General features: G+C 42.1%; 1 protein-coding gene across 4 annotated transcripts in view; it reads left to right on the top strand.

Annotated features, from left to right (window-relative positions):
* Positions 1-2,327: 2,327 nt before the first annotated feature.
* Positions 2,328-17,061, top strand: part of NUF2 (NUF2 component of NDC80 kinetochore complex) — a 31,586-nt gene continuing 16,852 nt past the window's right edge. The window contains exons 1-7 of one of the 4 annotated variants that reach the window (XM_031951203.1): positions 2,328-2,424; positions 4,529-4,663; positions 5,720-5,794; positions 8,195-8,271; positions 9,423-9,484; positions 10,764-10,861; positions 11,609-11,682. In XM_031951203.1, the coding sequence (XP_031807063.1) occupies positions 4,541-4,663; positions 5,720-5,794; positions 8,195-8,271; positions 9,423-9,484; positions 10,764-10,861; positions 11,609-11,682 (509 nt within the window). In that variant the 5' untranslated portion in view covers positions 2,328-2,424; positions 4,529-4,540. Of the gene's footprint in view, positions 2,425-4,147; positions 4,376-4,528; positions 4,664-5,719; positions 5,795-8,194; positions 8,272-9,422; positions 9,485-10,763; positions 10,862-11,608; positions 11,683-17,061 lie in introns of those variants that run through there. The other 3 variants (XM_031951209.1, XM_003762680.4, XM_023498393.2) reach the window with 3 other exon arrangements.

Below are 17,061 nucleotides of genomic sequence, written 5' to 3'. Positions count from 1 at the left end.
TTTCATGTTCATGTAATATTAATCTTAAGCCTTTTAATGGCAGCTGTGGAGCTCTATTGAAGGGAAAAAAGTAGACAACTGTTCATATGTCTTAGTTAGATAACAACAGAGATTAAAGATAGGAAAATGATCCTGGAAGTTACAAAAATAGAAGAGGTAAAAAACGAAGTCATGAACTGCCAGAGATGTGAAAATAAAAGGGCTAATCCCAAAGATCTGGTAGGACTTTGTAAGGGGATTGCTCAAAAGAACAATGAGTTGTGGAGGTTTTACAGTGTCTAATGTCAGTGCAAAAGACATTAGCTCCTTAAAGCAGAAAGTATTCTGAGAATGCTGAAGACATTTCTTCAAGGCTGCTAAAGCTACAGAATCGATCCTGTCAGTTTTTCCTGGGCCTGGTTCCATTTACTTTTATTTCTCAACTACATATAGTTCCTCCCTCTCCCGGGGTGGACAGTTTGGCTTGGGCAACAGCTATCGTACTGTTCTTTCCTTTGGTGTTTCTCACCTATGATTCCTGTTGACCACTGCTTGGTGATTCAAAATCCTTGCTTTCTTATTCCATCCCTGAGGGGGAGGGGCCAGTCCATGACCTATCCACCAGCCCAGAAAACCCACGTTTCTGGTTGGCCTCCTTGTGGGAAATGACCTTTAAAAGGAAGCGCACGTCTTCATGGGCTCTAGTGCACATCTGGCTTAGCTCCTTGGCGGGTCTCCATCAGCCGGTTCTGCAGAAGCATTCCCGGCAGGGAAGGACGACTACAATCCAACCACAGGCGGCTGAGCTTCCCAGGCCATTTCCCCCAAACAGCTTCCTAGAGACCTCCAGAGGTGCTTTTATTTCTTCACTTTTCATCAGTTTCTTTCCAAACCTGTGGCCCTAAAGCCTCCGGCTGTCTCTGCCCCAGCCTCTAGAAGGGGGGCCCAGGGCAGGAAGTTAAACATAACCAGGAGTGGTGTTCTCTTCTTTTTCTAAGATATATGATGGTTCTCTGGGAGCAGGTTTCTGGAGGCAGCCTTAGTTTTGGTTCAAAGTAATAATCACCCCAAACGCAGCCAGGGATTTAAGTACAGTCTTTTATTGTCTCTTCCAAAATAGCCCGGGCAGCTTTCTTAGAGGCCTCTCTCTCTGCTTGGTTCCAAGAGCTCTTGCAGCTTGTCCTCTGTTGCCTCCAGCTCCCTCCGAATCTTGTTTCTGCTCCTCCGAACCCTTCCTTCTGCCCGACTGCAGTCTCTGCTTTTAATCTCCCCAACTGACGCCAGGCTCTAAGGCTTCTTCTATATGATCTCTTAAGTGTGAACCCAAAGGTGGGCCCTCCTCTGAGGGTCGATTGTGGCCCGCCAAAATCAATCTCCCCAACATGAACCCAGTGTGTGAGCTAATGTGTGAACTCTCAAAGGTGTGAATCCTTCCAAAGGGGCGAATCCTCCCAAAGGGGCGAATCCTCCCAAAGGGGCGAATCCTCCCAAAGGTGCGAATCCTCCCAAACGGGTGAATCCTCAGCACACAAGCAGTGTTTCCATCCACTCTAATAGTTAACACCTTGTTTCAAGTTCTGGCCCATAACAACTGGGCACTTGCTTTGGCTGTGCCCCAACCCCGGCATGCCCCGCCCTTCTGGGAGCTCCTTCTAGAGAAATCCTCCAGATGGCCCTTTTCCTGGGGGCTTGTTCTATAGGTCCCCCTCCCCCCTGTGCAGGCCCCCTCTCCCCTGGGGAAGGGAGACTTCCCCAAATCCAGAATCTCCCTCGGGGGCTTCCTCCATAGGAACCCTCTGCCCCCCCCCCCCAGCCCGCAGGTAGTTTCCCCAACTGCTGAGGCCTAGATCTGGGGAACCTGAATGAAATCAGGGTTTGGTTGGGGTCTGGTGGCAGGTTGGGGCACAATGAGGCAAACAGAGCTCCCCGGCAACGCCCCCTTCGGTGCAAGGGTGCGGCGGCAAACGAGGTCAGGAAAGGCATTTCTTGGCCCCAGAGGTGACGTAAAGGGATTACCGGGCGGAAGTGGGAGGTGGGTGAAGGGCGATGGGGGGCCCGGACCGGGGCACAGGGGGGGTCCAGGGACGGAGGGTCCGGGGGGGGAGGAGGGCCGGGGGGGGACGGAGGGTCAGGGGGACGGAGGGTCGGGGGGACGGAGGGTGCGCCTCAGGCCCCCTTCGGGTCACCGGCCGCCGCCGCCGCCCCGGCCAAATCAGGCCGGAGGGGCCGCGCTCCCAGGCTCCGAGGGGGCCGGGGCCTCTCAGAAAAACTACCCGACCGCGACAGGAAGCGCACGTTCCTTCTCGGAAATGACGACAACGGAGGGCGGAAGCGAGAAGGGTGAAAGGGGGCGGGACTTCCGGCGGGCTCTACCGCGGCCGATTTGAAAAGTTGTCCTGCGCTGCGGGGAAGGGCCGCCGTGTCGGGAGGTCGGAGCTTTAGGAGGTGAGCCGAGCGCTTGGGCGGGGGGTCTCCTCCTCTCGCCCGGGGGAGGAGGGGGCACGAGTCCGAACCCTCCGCCCCCGCGGGTTAGGGGCGGCAGCCAGAAAGAGCCTGGGGGGGGGGGAAATGGGGAGGGCCCGCGGCCCGCGGCGGCCTCCTGGGCTTGACTCCTCTCTTGGTCCCGCCTTGGCTCCCTGGCCTCAGAGCGGCCCCCGGTGGAGGTTCGCCCTTCGCCGTGTAAGAGGACCCGGGCTTCGGGAGGCGATGCCGTGACGCGGGAGGCCGGGCAAGGCCGCCAGACACCCCTCCCCACCTCTCTCTGATGTAATGACAATCTCTACGAGTAAATAAATCCGCGGGGGAGGAGCCTTAGGGTTCTGCCCTTTCCGTTATGCCGGGTCCGGGGACCCAAGCAGTCAAACGGGGCGTGGCCTCGGGCGGGGGCGGGGCCTGGGCGGGGCGGGGCTCGGGAGAATCCCGACGCCTGGGCCTGAAGACCCACGATAGCTGGGGAGGGGGCGGGGGGAGCCTTGCAGCTGCCCCGCTTTGCTCGCCGAGGTTACTGTTTGTCCCGGGCCAAACCCTCCGGGCCGCTGTTTGGGCCCTGACCGCTCCGCCCAATGTCAGTCATTTCTGCTTGGCCCGAAACTCCCCGCCCCCCTTCACTTTTTCGGTTATTTGTTTGGGTAGATGGGGGGAGGGGGCGGGGATTAGATGGGGGAGGGGACAGGGACTAGGTGGGGGAGGGGATGCTTTGCCTCAGTTGTTGAATAGCCCCCAGCCTGGACGGAGGCCTCAGCTTAGAGAGGCCGGGCCCTCCCAGGCCCGTCTCCGGCGGCCCTGACCTCTCTCTGGCCTCCGGAGGGGGAGTGAGGCGGGTGGTCTGAGCGGCGCGAATCCCTCAGAGCCACTTCACCTTCATGTCGCCTCCCCGATGTTACCTTCTCTTCCGAAAGGAAGGACGGACAACTACGGGGGCGGCTCCTCCTGGAGTAGGGAGGGTCCTGCCGGGAAGCAAGGAAGAATTCGTTATTGTTGTTATCATTGTTATTGTCAAATATCCCACGGCCATTGCTGAGCTCACCCCCCCCCCCCTCCCTTCCTCCCCGCTCCTTGCCCCTCCCCGCTCTGCCCCTCCCCCGTACTCCGGGAGCCCCGGTGATTGCTGGTGAAGACTTAGACACTGAGGCCGGTGATGGGCAGTGACCCTTTGACCCTTTACCCCAGCTAACTTAGACACTGAGGCCGGCGATGGGCAGTGACCCTTTACCCCTGCTAACTTAGACACTGAGGCCGGTGATGGGCAGTGACCCTTTGACCCTTTACCCCTGCTAACTTAGACACTGAGGCCGGCGATGGGCAGTGACCCTTTACCCCTGCTAACTTAGACACTGAGGCCGGTGATGGGCAGTGACCCTTTACCCTGGCTAACTTAGACACTGAGGCCGGCGATGGGCAGTGACCCTTTGACCCTTTACCCCGGCTAACTTGGACACTGAGGCCGGTGATGGGCAGTGACCCTTTACCCTGGCTAACTTAGACACTGAGGCCGGCGATGGGCAGTGACCCTTTACCCCTGCTAACTTAGACACTGAGGCCGGTGATGGGCAGTGACCCTTTACCCCGGCTACCCTCCCCACCCCTTTTTTTCCCCTGAGGGTAATTGGGGTTAAGTGACTCGCCCAGGGTCACACGGCCAGGCAGTGTTAAGTGTCTGGGTCCAGATTTGAACTCAGGTCCCCCTGACTTCAGGGCTGGTGCTCGGGCACCTGGCTGCCCCACCCGCCTTTTTTCCTCCTGTGATTTGTCACCTCTTTTTCTCCTTTTTCAACCTCTTTTACCGGTGGCTGTTTGGCTGTGTGTCCTGTGCCAAGTTTAAGTCGCTCCTTGGTGTTTTTCCCACTGAGACCATGCATGGGCGTGTGTGGGCCTCCGCGTAGCTGGTCTGTTACAGGTACCTAGTCGTCATACTCGCTGCTGTGTGCGATCACACTTGCTTTAGCTCCAGATGACGCTGAAGTGATTGAGAGATACCCCGGATTTTCAGTTACTTTCCCATTTAAGCTCCATTTTTTTGTTTTTCTTTTTTTCCCAATCACACTGACAGCAGGACTTCAACATGGAAACCCTGTCTTTTCCCAGACTGAGTCCAGCTGAGATTGTGACTCATGTCCAGAATTCAATCCTGACAGGAGCTGATGGCAAAACTCTATCCAAGAATGACATTTTTCCTAATCCAAAGGTACTGTCACTGTGTTTTCTTGCACTGGGATGATGTTTGGGGAGCCAAGTGGGCATAATGTAAACTAAATATGTAGCCATTTTCATGTAGAGAGTCTGTATTACATATTTTGTTTTTGAATGACATTGGTAATTAGATTTGGGAAATTCAGTTTCCCAAAATGTGGATACATAGAGCCTTTTTAATTCAGTCTTAGACAATGGGACTGGTTGTTAAATCCAAGCAGAAATGGATCCCTTCTGGTCACATTGACTTAGAAAACCACAAATGAACATTTATTTTGTTAAGCATTTTCTAAGGACATTTTCTTTTGATTCAAACTCTTTGTAGAGTTTGACAGCTCTGGTCCAGGGCCCCAACACCTTAAGTGTCTGGTCTAGGATCACCCAGCTAATCTGTGTCAGAGGCTGGATCTGATTCTTATTTCATGCTAGATATGCACTGTGATGCTCAATGGGATGCCAGCTTTTTACCATTCTCCATCCTCTTCTTGAACCTGCCAGTTCTCTGGATTGGTCTGTTCAAAGAAGATTTACAAAATTTTCAGCATGCCAGGAAAATGGGTAGAATTACTTCGTGGGGAAGAGATAGGGATTTCAGTGACTCGCTTAATTCTTTTAAATTGAAACTTTTCTTAAAATATGTTTTACTTTCTGTTCAAGGTATTGCATTTTACAAATTTGCATGACTCAACTAGACTTAACTTTTCCCCCTGTGTCTCTTGGTGGGAAAAAATGTATCTATATATATGATGTTTTCAAAGGAATTTAGTTGTATTGAGTTTCATAATACTGCTTTATGTGAGCTTAGGCAACCAACATAATTCAAAGTCTTTAATGCTCATCCTTAATATAGAGAGTGTACCAAACTATAGTGTATTGTTTCAAGTGGAAAAAGTGAAAAGAAATTTGAGGGCAAGTAGAATTAGTAGTTTTTCTTTTCCTTTTCTGTGAATATGCCAATCACCATCTTATTTCAGTGATAAGAATGATGGAGTTTCTTTTATCTTAAAAAGCTAGATTTTTAAGGTGGATGTTTTTGTGTTTTGTGTTGCAGCCTGAAGTCTTGCGCAAGATTTTCTTGCGAACACTACAGATTGTATATGGAATTCCACTGGACGCCTGTTACATGGTGAGTTTACATGATGAGATAGAGGATGGAAAAACTGTGTGTGTAAACAGTGCTGCAGAAACATGACTGTCGTTAAGATGAAACATTTTGCTGCTTCTCTATTTACCATCATGTGTGGTTGGTTCTTTGGATGGAAATTCTGTTTCGATTCAATTGGAGCTCAACCAGTTTCAGTTCTGTTCAAGTGAGCAAACATGAGATTCCATAAGATGGATATTAGTACATTTTTAAAAAATAGGATTACCCCACAATGGAGATCATACCTTATTCAGGGATTAATAAAACCATTAAACTATTTTAAGAACAGTCTTTAGAGACAACAGAAAGCCAATGCAAACTTCTGAATCATTGCCTTAGTCTCAAGAAGTCTGCCCACATTGGAGAATAGTCGAGCAAAAATGGCAGCATAATTTAAAATAAACAGAAAACAGGATAATGTTTGGTTTTTCCAGATGGAATGACTTTCCTTTGATTGGTACTAGAAACCACAAATTTGGTTTCATTCAGCAGGCATTTCTGTGCTAGTTTGTACCTCTAGAAAGGGAATGTATTTGCCTCTGGAGATACACAGACCAAAACCAGAGTTGCTCCTGCCTTCAAGTAATTTCACACAAATTGTAATAAAAATAAAGGAAATGTCTATCTTTTCAAAATTCTTTCAGCATGAGTTTGGAGCATGTGCCAGGCAGTAGAATCAGAAGACCTGGGCTTCTTAGTGTTTCTGTGGGGCTGAATGAAATGTTATGCTACTTCACCTAAAAATGAAACATGGAGGGTTAGACAATAGTCTTATGTTTTATGTTTATAGCTAATACATGTGTGGTGTGTGTGTGTGTGTGTGTGTGTGTGTGTGTGTATGTGTGTAGGTCTATATGTAAAACTTTGATGATTCTTTGGCAAATATTGATTCAGCGTTTAAATTTGCAGATCAGACCAGTGATATGTTTTAAGCATTGGCCATAGGCCAGACACTGTGCTAAGTACCAGGTCTACAAGCGCAAGAATGAGGCGCTTGTGCTCTTAATCTTGCCTTTGAGGTTGTGAGCTCCTTGGGAGTAGGGGTTGTCCGTGGCCTCCTTTTGTATTCCCAGTGCTCAAGGCTCACGGGAGGCACTTAATGAATGTCTCCCACCTGCCTGTGATTCCTTCTTTCTCATCAGTAGGACTCAGTGTGTTTTGTGCTAGGCAGCTCTGGGCCCAGTCCCCTCATACCCAGTCTGATTTTGGTTTGATGACGTCCCTTATATGTCCCTTTATCTCCTCCAACACGCCACCCCTCCACCACCTCATACCACGATAGTCTAGTAGGTGTTGCCATTCAGTGAACAGTAAGTCAGGGTTGGGGAGGCAAGGGGAGCTGCTGTGAAGGAAGCAATGGGACATCTTTCCCCCGCTGCAACCTAACTATACTTGCTAAGTGACCTGCCTTAAGCCTCTCCCTCTACCCAAAATCAAAGCCAGAATCGAACATGAAATCTTGAACTCGCTATTCAAAGCCCCACTTGTCTTTATCTTACTGACCTCTTCAGAGTCCAGTCTCTGGTTTTTTTGTTGGTCAGTCCTGCCTGACCCTTCATGACCCCATTTGGGGTTTTCTTGGAAAAGATATCTGAGTGGTTTACCATTTCCTTCTTTCGTTCATTTTACAGATGAGGAAACTGAGGCAAACAGGGTGAAGTGACTTGCCCAAGTTAATAACTACTAAGTGTTAGGCAGAAATATGGGAGGCAGGATTTGAAGTCAGGTCCTCCTCCTAACTCCTGGGCTCGTGCTCTATCCACCATCATGCCCTACGGTTCCTTCATCTTCTGACTGCAATCTTTTTCACTAACTGTCCCTCAAGCCTGAAATTCTCTCCCTCTTCATCTCTTGTCTCCGGGCTTCCCTCAAATCCCAGCTTCTTCACGAACCCTTTACCAGGCCACCTTCATGCCAGTGCCTTCCCTGATTGCCAACCCATGAGTGACTCCTTGAGGACAGAGTGGGAACTTGGAGAATGTTTGGTTGACTGACTGTGATTCATTTAAGCTTATGTTCCTTTCCAATGGGAGAATCTGTTTGCACTAATGGCTGATAAAAGGTCCACAGCACTGTATGTGTCCAGAAGGACATACACAGCTGCCAATGCCATGGCACCAAGATAAATTAGCCCATATTTGCAGGGAAGAATGGAACTCTTCTCAACGGGACTTGTTGTCTTCCGTCAGATCTGCTTCCTCCCTGGTGAAATATGTAGACCCGGCCATTGCCTACAAACCGTTAAAGCCTTTTTATCTGGAATATGGTCTTAATAGAAAGTTCACACTGAGTTTTGGGGATCAGTGATTGAAGCTTGAAAATAAGTTGTGAATCTGTCTCCCATTCTAACCTACTTGATATTTTCTACACTTCTGTGTTTAGATGCCAGTGAACGTTGAAGTCATGTACCCACAGATAATGGAAGGCTTCTTACCGTTGTGTAACTTGTTTGTTTATATGTAAGTAAGCTGGTTTGGTTTTTTTAACTTTCTATTACCTTTTGTTCCACTTTAATCTTGTAAAAATTAAAATGCATTGGGAAGGTTTTGTTTCTCTTTTTCCATTTGACTTTCAGATTCATGGACTTTAAAAAATGTCCAAATCAAATGTAGTTGGATTAAATAGCTTCCTTACATTTGTTCCAGATTTTGACTATACTTAAGTTGTCAAGTTTCAGAATCGATTCCTTTTTGTAGGTTGATGAGCCTAGGGGCATCCTTCCACCTATACTTGTTGGAAACCTAACCCATAACTTGGTTGATCTTAAATACTTGTATAGTAAATATAACCAAAAGGTAAAATTATGAGGTCAGCACTTTTCACAGTTGTCATCCTCCTAAAAGCTGGTTGCTGACAATAAGAATGTCCATAAATGTCCACCAATAAATAGCCTAGAGATGTCACATGACCTAGAGCAGCAGATTAGAGTAAAAGATCATTTAAGGTTTATGGAGTAACTTGCCCAAAGTTTCACAGTATTATGACATGTTAACCTGAGTCTCTTTCTCCTAGACCAACATGATGATTAATCCTCATAAATAGTATGGAAAACTGCAAAGCCCTTTATCTCATTTTATTCTTATTTCAAAGCTGAGAACTAATAGTAACCGTATTGTTTCTCTTTAAAAATAGTAGCTAGCATTGATAAAGTTTGCTTCCTATGTTATGTCATTTTGTGATAACGACCCTGAGAGACAGGTGTGATGATTTTTCCATTTTACATATGAGGAAACAGGCTGGGAGAGATACCCTGCCTCTGAGTGTCTGAGGCAGAATTTGAACTCGGGTATTCTTGACTTCAGGTACAGTGTTCCATCCTCTGAGCTGCCTGGCTTCCTTATGGCTCAAAAAACCTGTGTTTCTAAGCCAAAATTTGTCAGCAAACACTTGAATCCAAGACAGTGTAGAAATACAGAATTTTCTGAATAATGCCAAGTGAGAAAAGGAGAACCTGAGCATGTATATACACACTCAATACAACTTTCTACAATATCGGGCTGGGGAGAGGAAGACAAAAGTGCAAGTTATCGATAATTTGTATTAGTGATTATACTTTTTTCTTACTATAAACTTAAGTAAACACACTCTTTGATTTTATCTCCATCCTTAGGGAATCTTTTCTTCGCATCTGCCGGGTGAATGATTTTGAGTTTGCTGATATTTTCTATCCAAGTAAGTTGAAATGTTTGTTCTTGGTCATATCTATCTTTTAACATATTGTTTACTTTGATGTACATAAGTGCCATAAGAAATTCACATTTATAGCAAATAATAAATTATGCCAATGATTATTTTCAAGCACCCCTACTCAGCAAATAATAAATTATGCCAATGATTATTTTCAAGCACCCCTACTCACCTTTTCTGCTGAAGAAAATACGATATTAACTGTGGTGACAGGAGTAAGTGCTCCCAAGGCCCAATACTTCCTTAGTTTGGTAAAGAAAAAGTCTTGTAAATAGTCCTTGTAAGAAGACTAAAAATGAAATACAGTGAATGAGAGCATTTATTAACAGCTTGGTATGTGTTAAGCACTGTGAACCTACATTACAAAAGCAAAGACTTGCCTTCAACAAGCTTCCCTTCTGATTGATAAAACCTCACACCTCACACTGAGAAGAGTGGTGTTTGGCAGTGGGGGGGGAGGGGAGAAGAGAAGGGGGGTACACTTTATTTGGGAAAATGCAGAGATGGGGAGTGGGGCACTGGGGGAACTCCACTCTTTGAGAAGTGGGCAGAAGTGATTAGAAGGAAGCTACATTTTATCTAGAATAGGCAGATAGTGAGAAGCCTGTGGTGTTTTTGGAGAGGCGCCATCAATCGTGCTGTTGGGACACGAAGAGGCAGCTAGACGACATTGGGGAAAGAGGTATCAGGAGAAGAGGGGCCTAACCCAGGACCTAACAGATAGGAGATTCTTACTAAACAAGAAATTATTATTGTTGCTTTGAAGGAATGGAGCCATTAACCACTATCTTAAAAGACAATATTGCAAATGGACATGGAGCTTTAGGCAAAAGACATTTCCATCTTATCTGAATTTCTAGTAATGATATTTAATCTTGTATGACTTTTATAGTTATTAATTTATTAGAAAATAATGTGATGTTAAGGTTTGCTTCATTCTTCCATTCTACTTAGGCTAATTCGTTTTTAAAAAAATGCCACTCTACTCTTACTCCACAATTACCTCTCTAACTGAATAACTATAGGTCTACACAAACAACTTTGTTAAAAATTATAATTTTAAAAAATGAAAGCAGTTGTTGAATCTTAAGCTATTTTTTTGGAATTAGATGAGTTATTGACTGCCTAAAAGCTGTATTATTCTTTAATTTAAAAGCTGAATGGATACACCGTGTACAGTTGGGAAATGAATCCTCAGATTTAGATTGTCCTGATTTCTGTAAGAATGAGATTTATGCAAAGATTATTTTGCTTTATATTTCAGAAGGAAAACGTACATGTCGGTTTTTAAGTGCCATCATCAATTTCATTCACTTCAGAGAATCACGTCGAGAAATATATATGAAACATTTATGGGAATATGTAAGATGAAACATAATATTTGGTCTTAATATAAGAGCAATCTCCCAAAAACATTTCCTGCATTGTTGATGTCCTTTTAAATAACAAGAAGCAAGAGATTTCATTTGTTAATTATTTTTAACTATGTAGTTTTAAGGCACTATAGAGCTGGCAACAATGTTCTCTTCCCCAGAAAATACCAGGAAAGATCAGAAGCTTCACTGGAGGCCGTCTTTTGTCATAAAAGGGCCCAGGGATAATCTCCAGAAACTATATGCCTTTCTTCTTAGAAAGAGATATACACTTACTGACTTATAAACAGAGAAATCAGGAACTCTTATCTTTTTATTTTACTTATATATAATATGGTACCTGGATTGGGTAGTTCTTTATTAATGTTTATTGGCTATTTCCCAAATAAATTAATACCAAGGTGAATGATGAAATCAATTTTATTCTGCTTCTGCTCCATAATAATGGAATAATCTGAAAAGTCAGGAACTTTATGCTTTATATTGCTTTTCAAAATGTAGGTTCAGGAAAGGCCTCGTTGGTAGTGTCTTCCCTATATAGTATTCAATTACAATATTTGTTTTTCTCCTGAGATTATCTGTATATGAACAAGAATCTCTTGTACTATTTCTCAATCACTTTTTAGAACTCCTTTCTAATGGATGCTATAGAATGGACCAATAGCCAGATTACCACATTTTGAAATTTTTATGTGACATGTCATATTTAAATAAGCTCATGAAATTACTTCTGCAGAAATCTTCTATGGACAAGATGCAGCAGCTACATGTAGCACAACAGGAAGCATTGATGAAATTGGAGAAACTTGAGTAAGTACAAGACTTATTCACATTAAAAGTGGTTATTAAAATTTTGAATAAGTGTTTGGTGTCCAGTATTGTGCTCTGAAACTGTTTCTTAATATTGAGGAGAGCAATTCAGATTTTATTGAGAAAAAGCTTTTTTGACTTTTACTATATAGTCTGTTCTCTGATCATTTTCTAGACATTATTGTGTGTCACATTACCTAGTCCAAGAGCCATCACTCTGTCCACCTAAATTATTGCTGGAATATTTCTAGACTCTTACATTGACTTAGAAGTCATATAGGAAAAATAAAATCAATCTAGAGTGATGACTTGTAGACATTCTCTGTGAGTTTCTAACCCAGAAGAGTAGAGTGTTTGGTATCTTACGCTCATGTATTTTAGAGAAGACCTTACTTGGCTTGTTTGTGGTCATAGTCACTTTCAGAGGTCAATAGGAGTCTGTAAAACAACTAGAATGCTAGAGAAAACCTGACCCTGCACTGCCTCCTCACCTCCAGAGGTAGCTAGGATGGGATCAGATTGAGGACTATGAGCTCTAATCAGCTCTTTCTTTTGATAAGGTGGTAAAACATAAAAGTCTAAGCCTTTTCTGCCTGGATTCCTCCTTATTTTTTCTCTTGAATTCTATCCAGTTTAGATTTGAAAACAAAAGTGAGTTTTGAGTGAGGGCTAGAATGAGACATTTTCTAGGAAATTAAGTGAATGTCCTGTCTTGCTAACTTGTGACTCCTTTAAGGATGATGTTGTTTGATGCAATTGGAAGTGGAAGCTAAATCACAAATTAGGGCCTGCTTATGAAATTTAGGGCAAGCTATCCTGTTGTATATTTCCTTTTGAAATTGTTTTCTTCTGTGCATTTTAAAAAAGTGCTTCAATAATCCTTTTTATGGCAATCCTGTAACCAATTTGCCTTTGCCCCTCAAATAAATGTGTGCATACACACACACACACACACGCACACACACACACACACACACACATAAACACAGACTTAAAAGTAATCAGTTAAAACTAATCCACACATTTGTTATCTCAAAACATGTCACCTTCTCTACTTTGGAATCTATCACTTGTTAGGAAATAGGTAGCATAAGTCATCATAATGGGTCCTTGAAATCAGTTAAGTCGTTACATTCCTTAGAATTATTTATTCTTTTAAGGTTGTTACTGTGAAAATTGTTTTCCAGGGTCTACTCTTTTCACTCTTCATCAATTAAATAAAAAAGCCTTTCCATTTTTTCCTAAAACTTTTCCTTTCGTCTTTTCTTGCAGGGTATTAATATCTCATTGGAGTCATATACTGTAATTTGTTTATCCATCTTCCAATTAATGGGCATTCCCCATTTCCAGTTTGTCACCACTGCTATCAGTATTTTTGGACACAAGTTCTTTTCCCTTTTCTTTGATCTCTTTGTGCCATAGACCTAGTAGTTTATTGACTTTGGGGGCAGTTTCAAATTGTTTTCCAGAAGGTCTGGATGGAATTGTAGCTTCACTAACAGTTTTGCCTGTTGCCCTCTTCAACAACTAGATGGAGTTGAGAAGTTTTTGAATGCTGATTTCACAATCTAAATGGCGTTTTCATCTCCTCACTCTCTCATCCCACCTATATACAATCTGTTGCCAAAGCCTAGAGAGTTTCCCTTTGCAACATGTCTCAGATAAGTATCCTTCTCTCGTGACATTTGTCACCATGAGTCCTTTGATATTGTCTTAGATCTTTGCATTGATGAGAAGAGCAGTCATTCAGATTTGATCATTGTCTCAGTATTACTAAGTACCAAGATTCTACTTGTTTTCACTTCACTTTCCATCAGTTCATGTCAGTCTTTTGTTTGAGGTACTTTCTCAAACTAAACTGTCAAGCATTCCAACTCTACTGCAGGAGCACAAGTCTTTTGGCCTGGTCACATTGATTGAATGCCAAATGTATGCTTGCCAAAAAAATTATTTTATGGAGAACTCGCATAGGCAAGCACACAACATGGTGGTCAGTAAAAGTGATACAAGAACACTATCAAGGTCTCTCTTAAGAACTTGAGAATTGATTGTGAGACATGGGAGATTCTGGCACAGGTTTGCCTGGTAAGGCATGCCCTCATCAGAAAAGGGGCTGTGTTGGATGAATTTAATTAGCCCCAAAGAAGTGCGATACATGCAAAATTGAAGAAGCTATCCCAAATAGTCATAGGGGCTATTTGTGTCTGATCTGTGGCAGAACAACTCACATGGGTGTAGTCAGCCACAGTTGGACACACTAATTTGATTCTAACATCATTTTGGTCCTCTTCAAGTACAAAGGACAACAACCAATCCAGCGACAACAATTTGTTCAGCCATTCCCCATTTGATGGATATTCCTTCAATTTTCAATTTGCCACCAAAAAAGCAGCTATTATAAATACTTTTATATATATGAGTGCTTTTCCTTTTTAAAATATATCTTAATTATACAGACCTGGTAGTGTTATTGCTGGATCAAAAGGTATACACAGTTTTATAGCCTTTTGGACATAGTTCCAGATTGCCCTCCAGAATGGCTGGATCAGTTTACAACTCCACTAAGAGCATTGATGTTCCAGTTTCCTTACAACACCTCTAATATTTACCATTTTCCTTTTCTGTCACCTTAGCCAGTCTGATAGGTGTGAAATGGTATCTAAGAGTTGTTTTAGTTTGCACTTCTCTAATCAATAATGATTTAAAGCATTTTTTCATATGACTATAGATGACTTTAATTTCTTCACCTGAAAATTGTCTGTTCCTATCGTTTGACCATTTATCAGTTGGAGAAAGTCTTAAAAATGTGAGTCAGTTCTCTATATATTTTAGAAATGAGGACTTTATCAGAAACATTGGCTGTACAAATTGTTTCCCAGCTTTCTGCTTCCCTTCTAATCTTGGCTGCATTAGCTTTATTTGTGCAAAATCTTTTTAATTAAATGTAACCAAAATTATCCATTTTCATTTCATAATGTTTTTATTTCTTGTTGGTCATAAATTCCTCCCTTCTCCAAAGATCTGCCAGGTAAACTATTCCTTGCTCTCCTAATTTGCTTATAGCATCACCCTTTATGTCTAAATCATGAACCCGTCTGGACCTTATCTTGTTATAGGTTGTGAGGTGTTTGTCTATGCCTGGTTTCTGCCATACTATTTTCCAATTGTCTCAGCTATTTTTGTCAAATATTGAGGTCTTGTCCCTAACACTGGGATTTTTGAGTTGATTAAACACTGGACCATGTATTGTTTATCTAATTGATTGATTCACTCTTCTATTTCTTACCCAGTTCTGGATAGTTTTGATGACTAGTACTTTATAATATATTTTGAGATCTGATATGGCTAGGTCATTTTTCTTTGTATTTTTTTTTTCTATTAATATTCTTGTTCTTCCAGTTGAATTTTATTATTTTTTCCTATAAAAATAATTTATTAATTTTAATTGTTATGGCACTGAATTAATAAATTTAACTAGAATTGTCATCTTTATTTTATTGGCTTAGCCTACCCATAAGTAGGTTTATTTTTCACATTTGTTTAGATCTGATGTTATTTGTGTGAGGTATTTTGTAATTGTGTTTGTCTAGTGTCTGGATTTGTCTTGGCAAGTAGACTTAAAAATGAAATTTCTCTTTCTTCATTTGCTCCTGAGTTTTGTTGGTAATATATAGAAATACTGATGATTTATGTGGGTTTACTTTATTTTCTGCAACTTTACGCAAGCTGTTAATTATTTCAGGTAGTTTTTAAATGATTCTCTAGGATTCTACAAGTATAATATGATTTTAGATAGATACTACTTAATAATTTTGAGGTAAGTGCCATTTACTCCTATGCTCTCTAATTTTTAATAGGAATGGTTGTATTTTGTCAAAGACTTTTTCTGCATCTATTAAGACAAAAATATGATTTCTGTGGATTTTGTTATTGATATGGTCATTTATGCTGATAGTTTTCCTAGTATTAAACTAACCCTGAATTTTTGTTATACATCCCACCTGGTAACAGATATATTGCGTAATGACCTTGCTAATATTTTATTTGAAGATTTTGCATCAATATTCATTAGGGAAATTAATCTATAATTTCCTTTCTCTGTCTTTCTGGTTAGGTATGAGGAACATATTTGTGTCATAAAAAGAATTTGGAAGTTCTCCTTTGTGTATTTGTAAGATTAATCTAGGTTCAGAATTCTAATTCAATAGGCATAGTCTTAAACCAGGTGTGTACAATTTTGTTATTGCTCAGAGCCTTCATTTAAATAAGACATAAGGAAAGAAGAAACTCATTTTAAAAGTAACACACAGTTAACAAACACCATGGCTATCATAACAATAAAGACACTCTAACAACCTACCACCTACATTGTCACTACTCCAAGGAAGCACCAACATCTGAATTTCTTGGCTGGGAAGACCACGATCACAGCTATTCAGAATCTCAAGTGTGAGCTTTTGTTAGGCAAGCTGACTTCCTAGCTGAATCCTCCAAGTCCCTTTCCCTTAAAGAGTTTGGATAGACTAAGAACAAAGAAAGCACTACACTAAGTATTCTCATTTGATACGTGACTCTTGAGATGGCGTATAGGATGCTCCATCACAAGAGTCTCATCAAGAAGAATATTTCTTCATTCCTTTAGGAGGGCTATGTTTACTTAAGGAACTGGCCAGATTTCCAGGGTAAACACAAGCCTGCAATAAAGGATACTCATAATTAAATGCACCAGAAGAGTGGCCGATGAACCCCTTTGTGTTTTTCTGGTATTCCATCAGATAACCATAAGCACATTCTCGTGTTCAGTAAAAAAAAAATTTTGCAGAAAAGACATGGCCGAGACTCCCTTAAGATTCCTTACTCACTAGGATTCCTTATAATATTTTTCCAAATAGTTTACATAGTATTATACTTAGTTGATCTTTTAAGTGTTTGGTAGACTTCAGTTGTTGAATTCATCTGGTTGTGGGAATTTTTTAAGGAAGTTCATTGAAAGCTTGTTCAATTCCTTACCCCCCCCCCCCCCCCCCCCAGCCCCGCTCCACTCTCATATTGCACTAAGTATTCTATTTCTTCTTCTGTTAATCTGGATAATATATGTTTTAGTAAATATTCATCTGTTTCATTTAGATTGTCAAATTTATTGGCATATAATTGGGTCAAATGACTTCTAAAAATTGTCTCAATTTCCTCTTTATTGGTTGTGAGTTCACTCCTTTCATTTTTGATACCGGCAATTTTTTTTTTCTTCCTTTTTTTTAGGGCAAATTAATCAATGGTTTATCTATTTTATTGTGTTTTTTTTTTTTCCCCTCATAAAACCTGCACTATTGGTTCAGTGGTTTTCTTTTAATTTTATTAACCTCTCCTTTGGTTTTCAGT

The sequence above is a fragment of the Sarcophilus harrisii genome, chromosome 1 (genome assembly GCF_902635505.1).
Source record: "Sarcophilus harrisii chromosome 1, mSarHar1.11, whole genome shotgun sequence".
NCBI lineage: Eukaryota > Metazoa > Chordata > Mammalia > Dasyuromorphia > Dasyuridae > Sarcophilus > Sarcophilus harrisii.
Note: the sequence above shows the minus strand (reverse complement) of the source record. Positions and strands in the feature narration are given on the sequence as shown.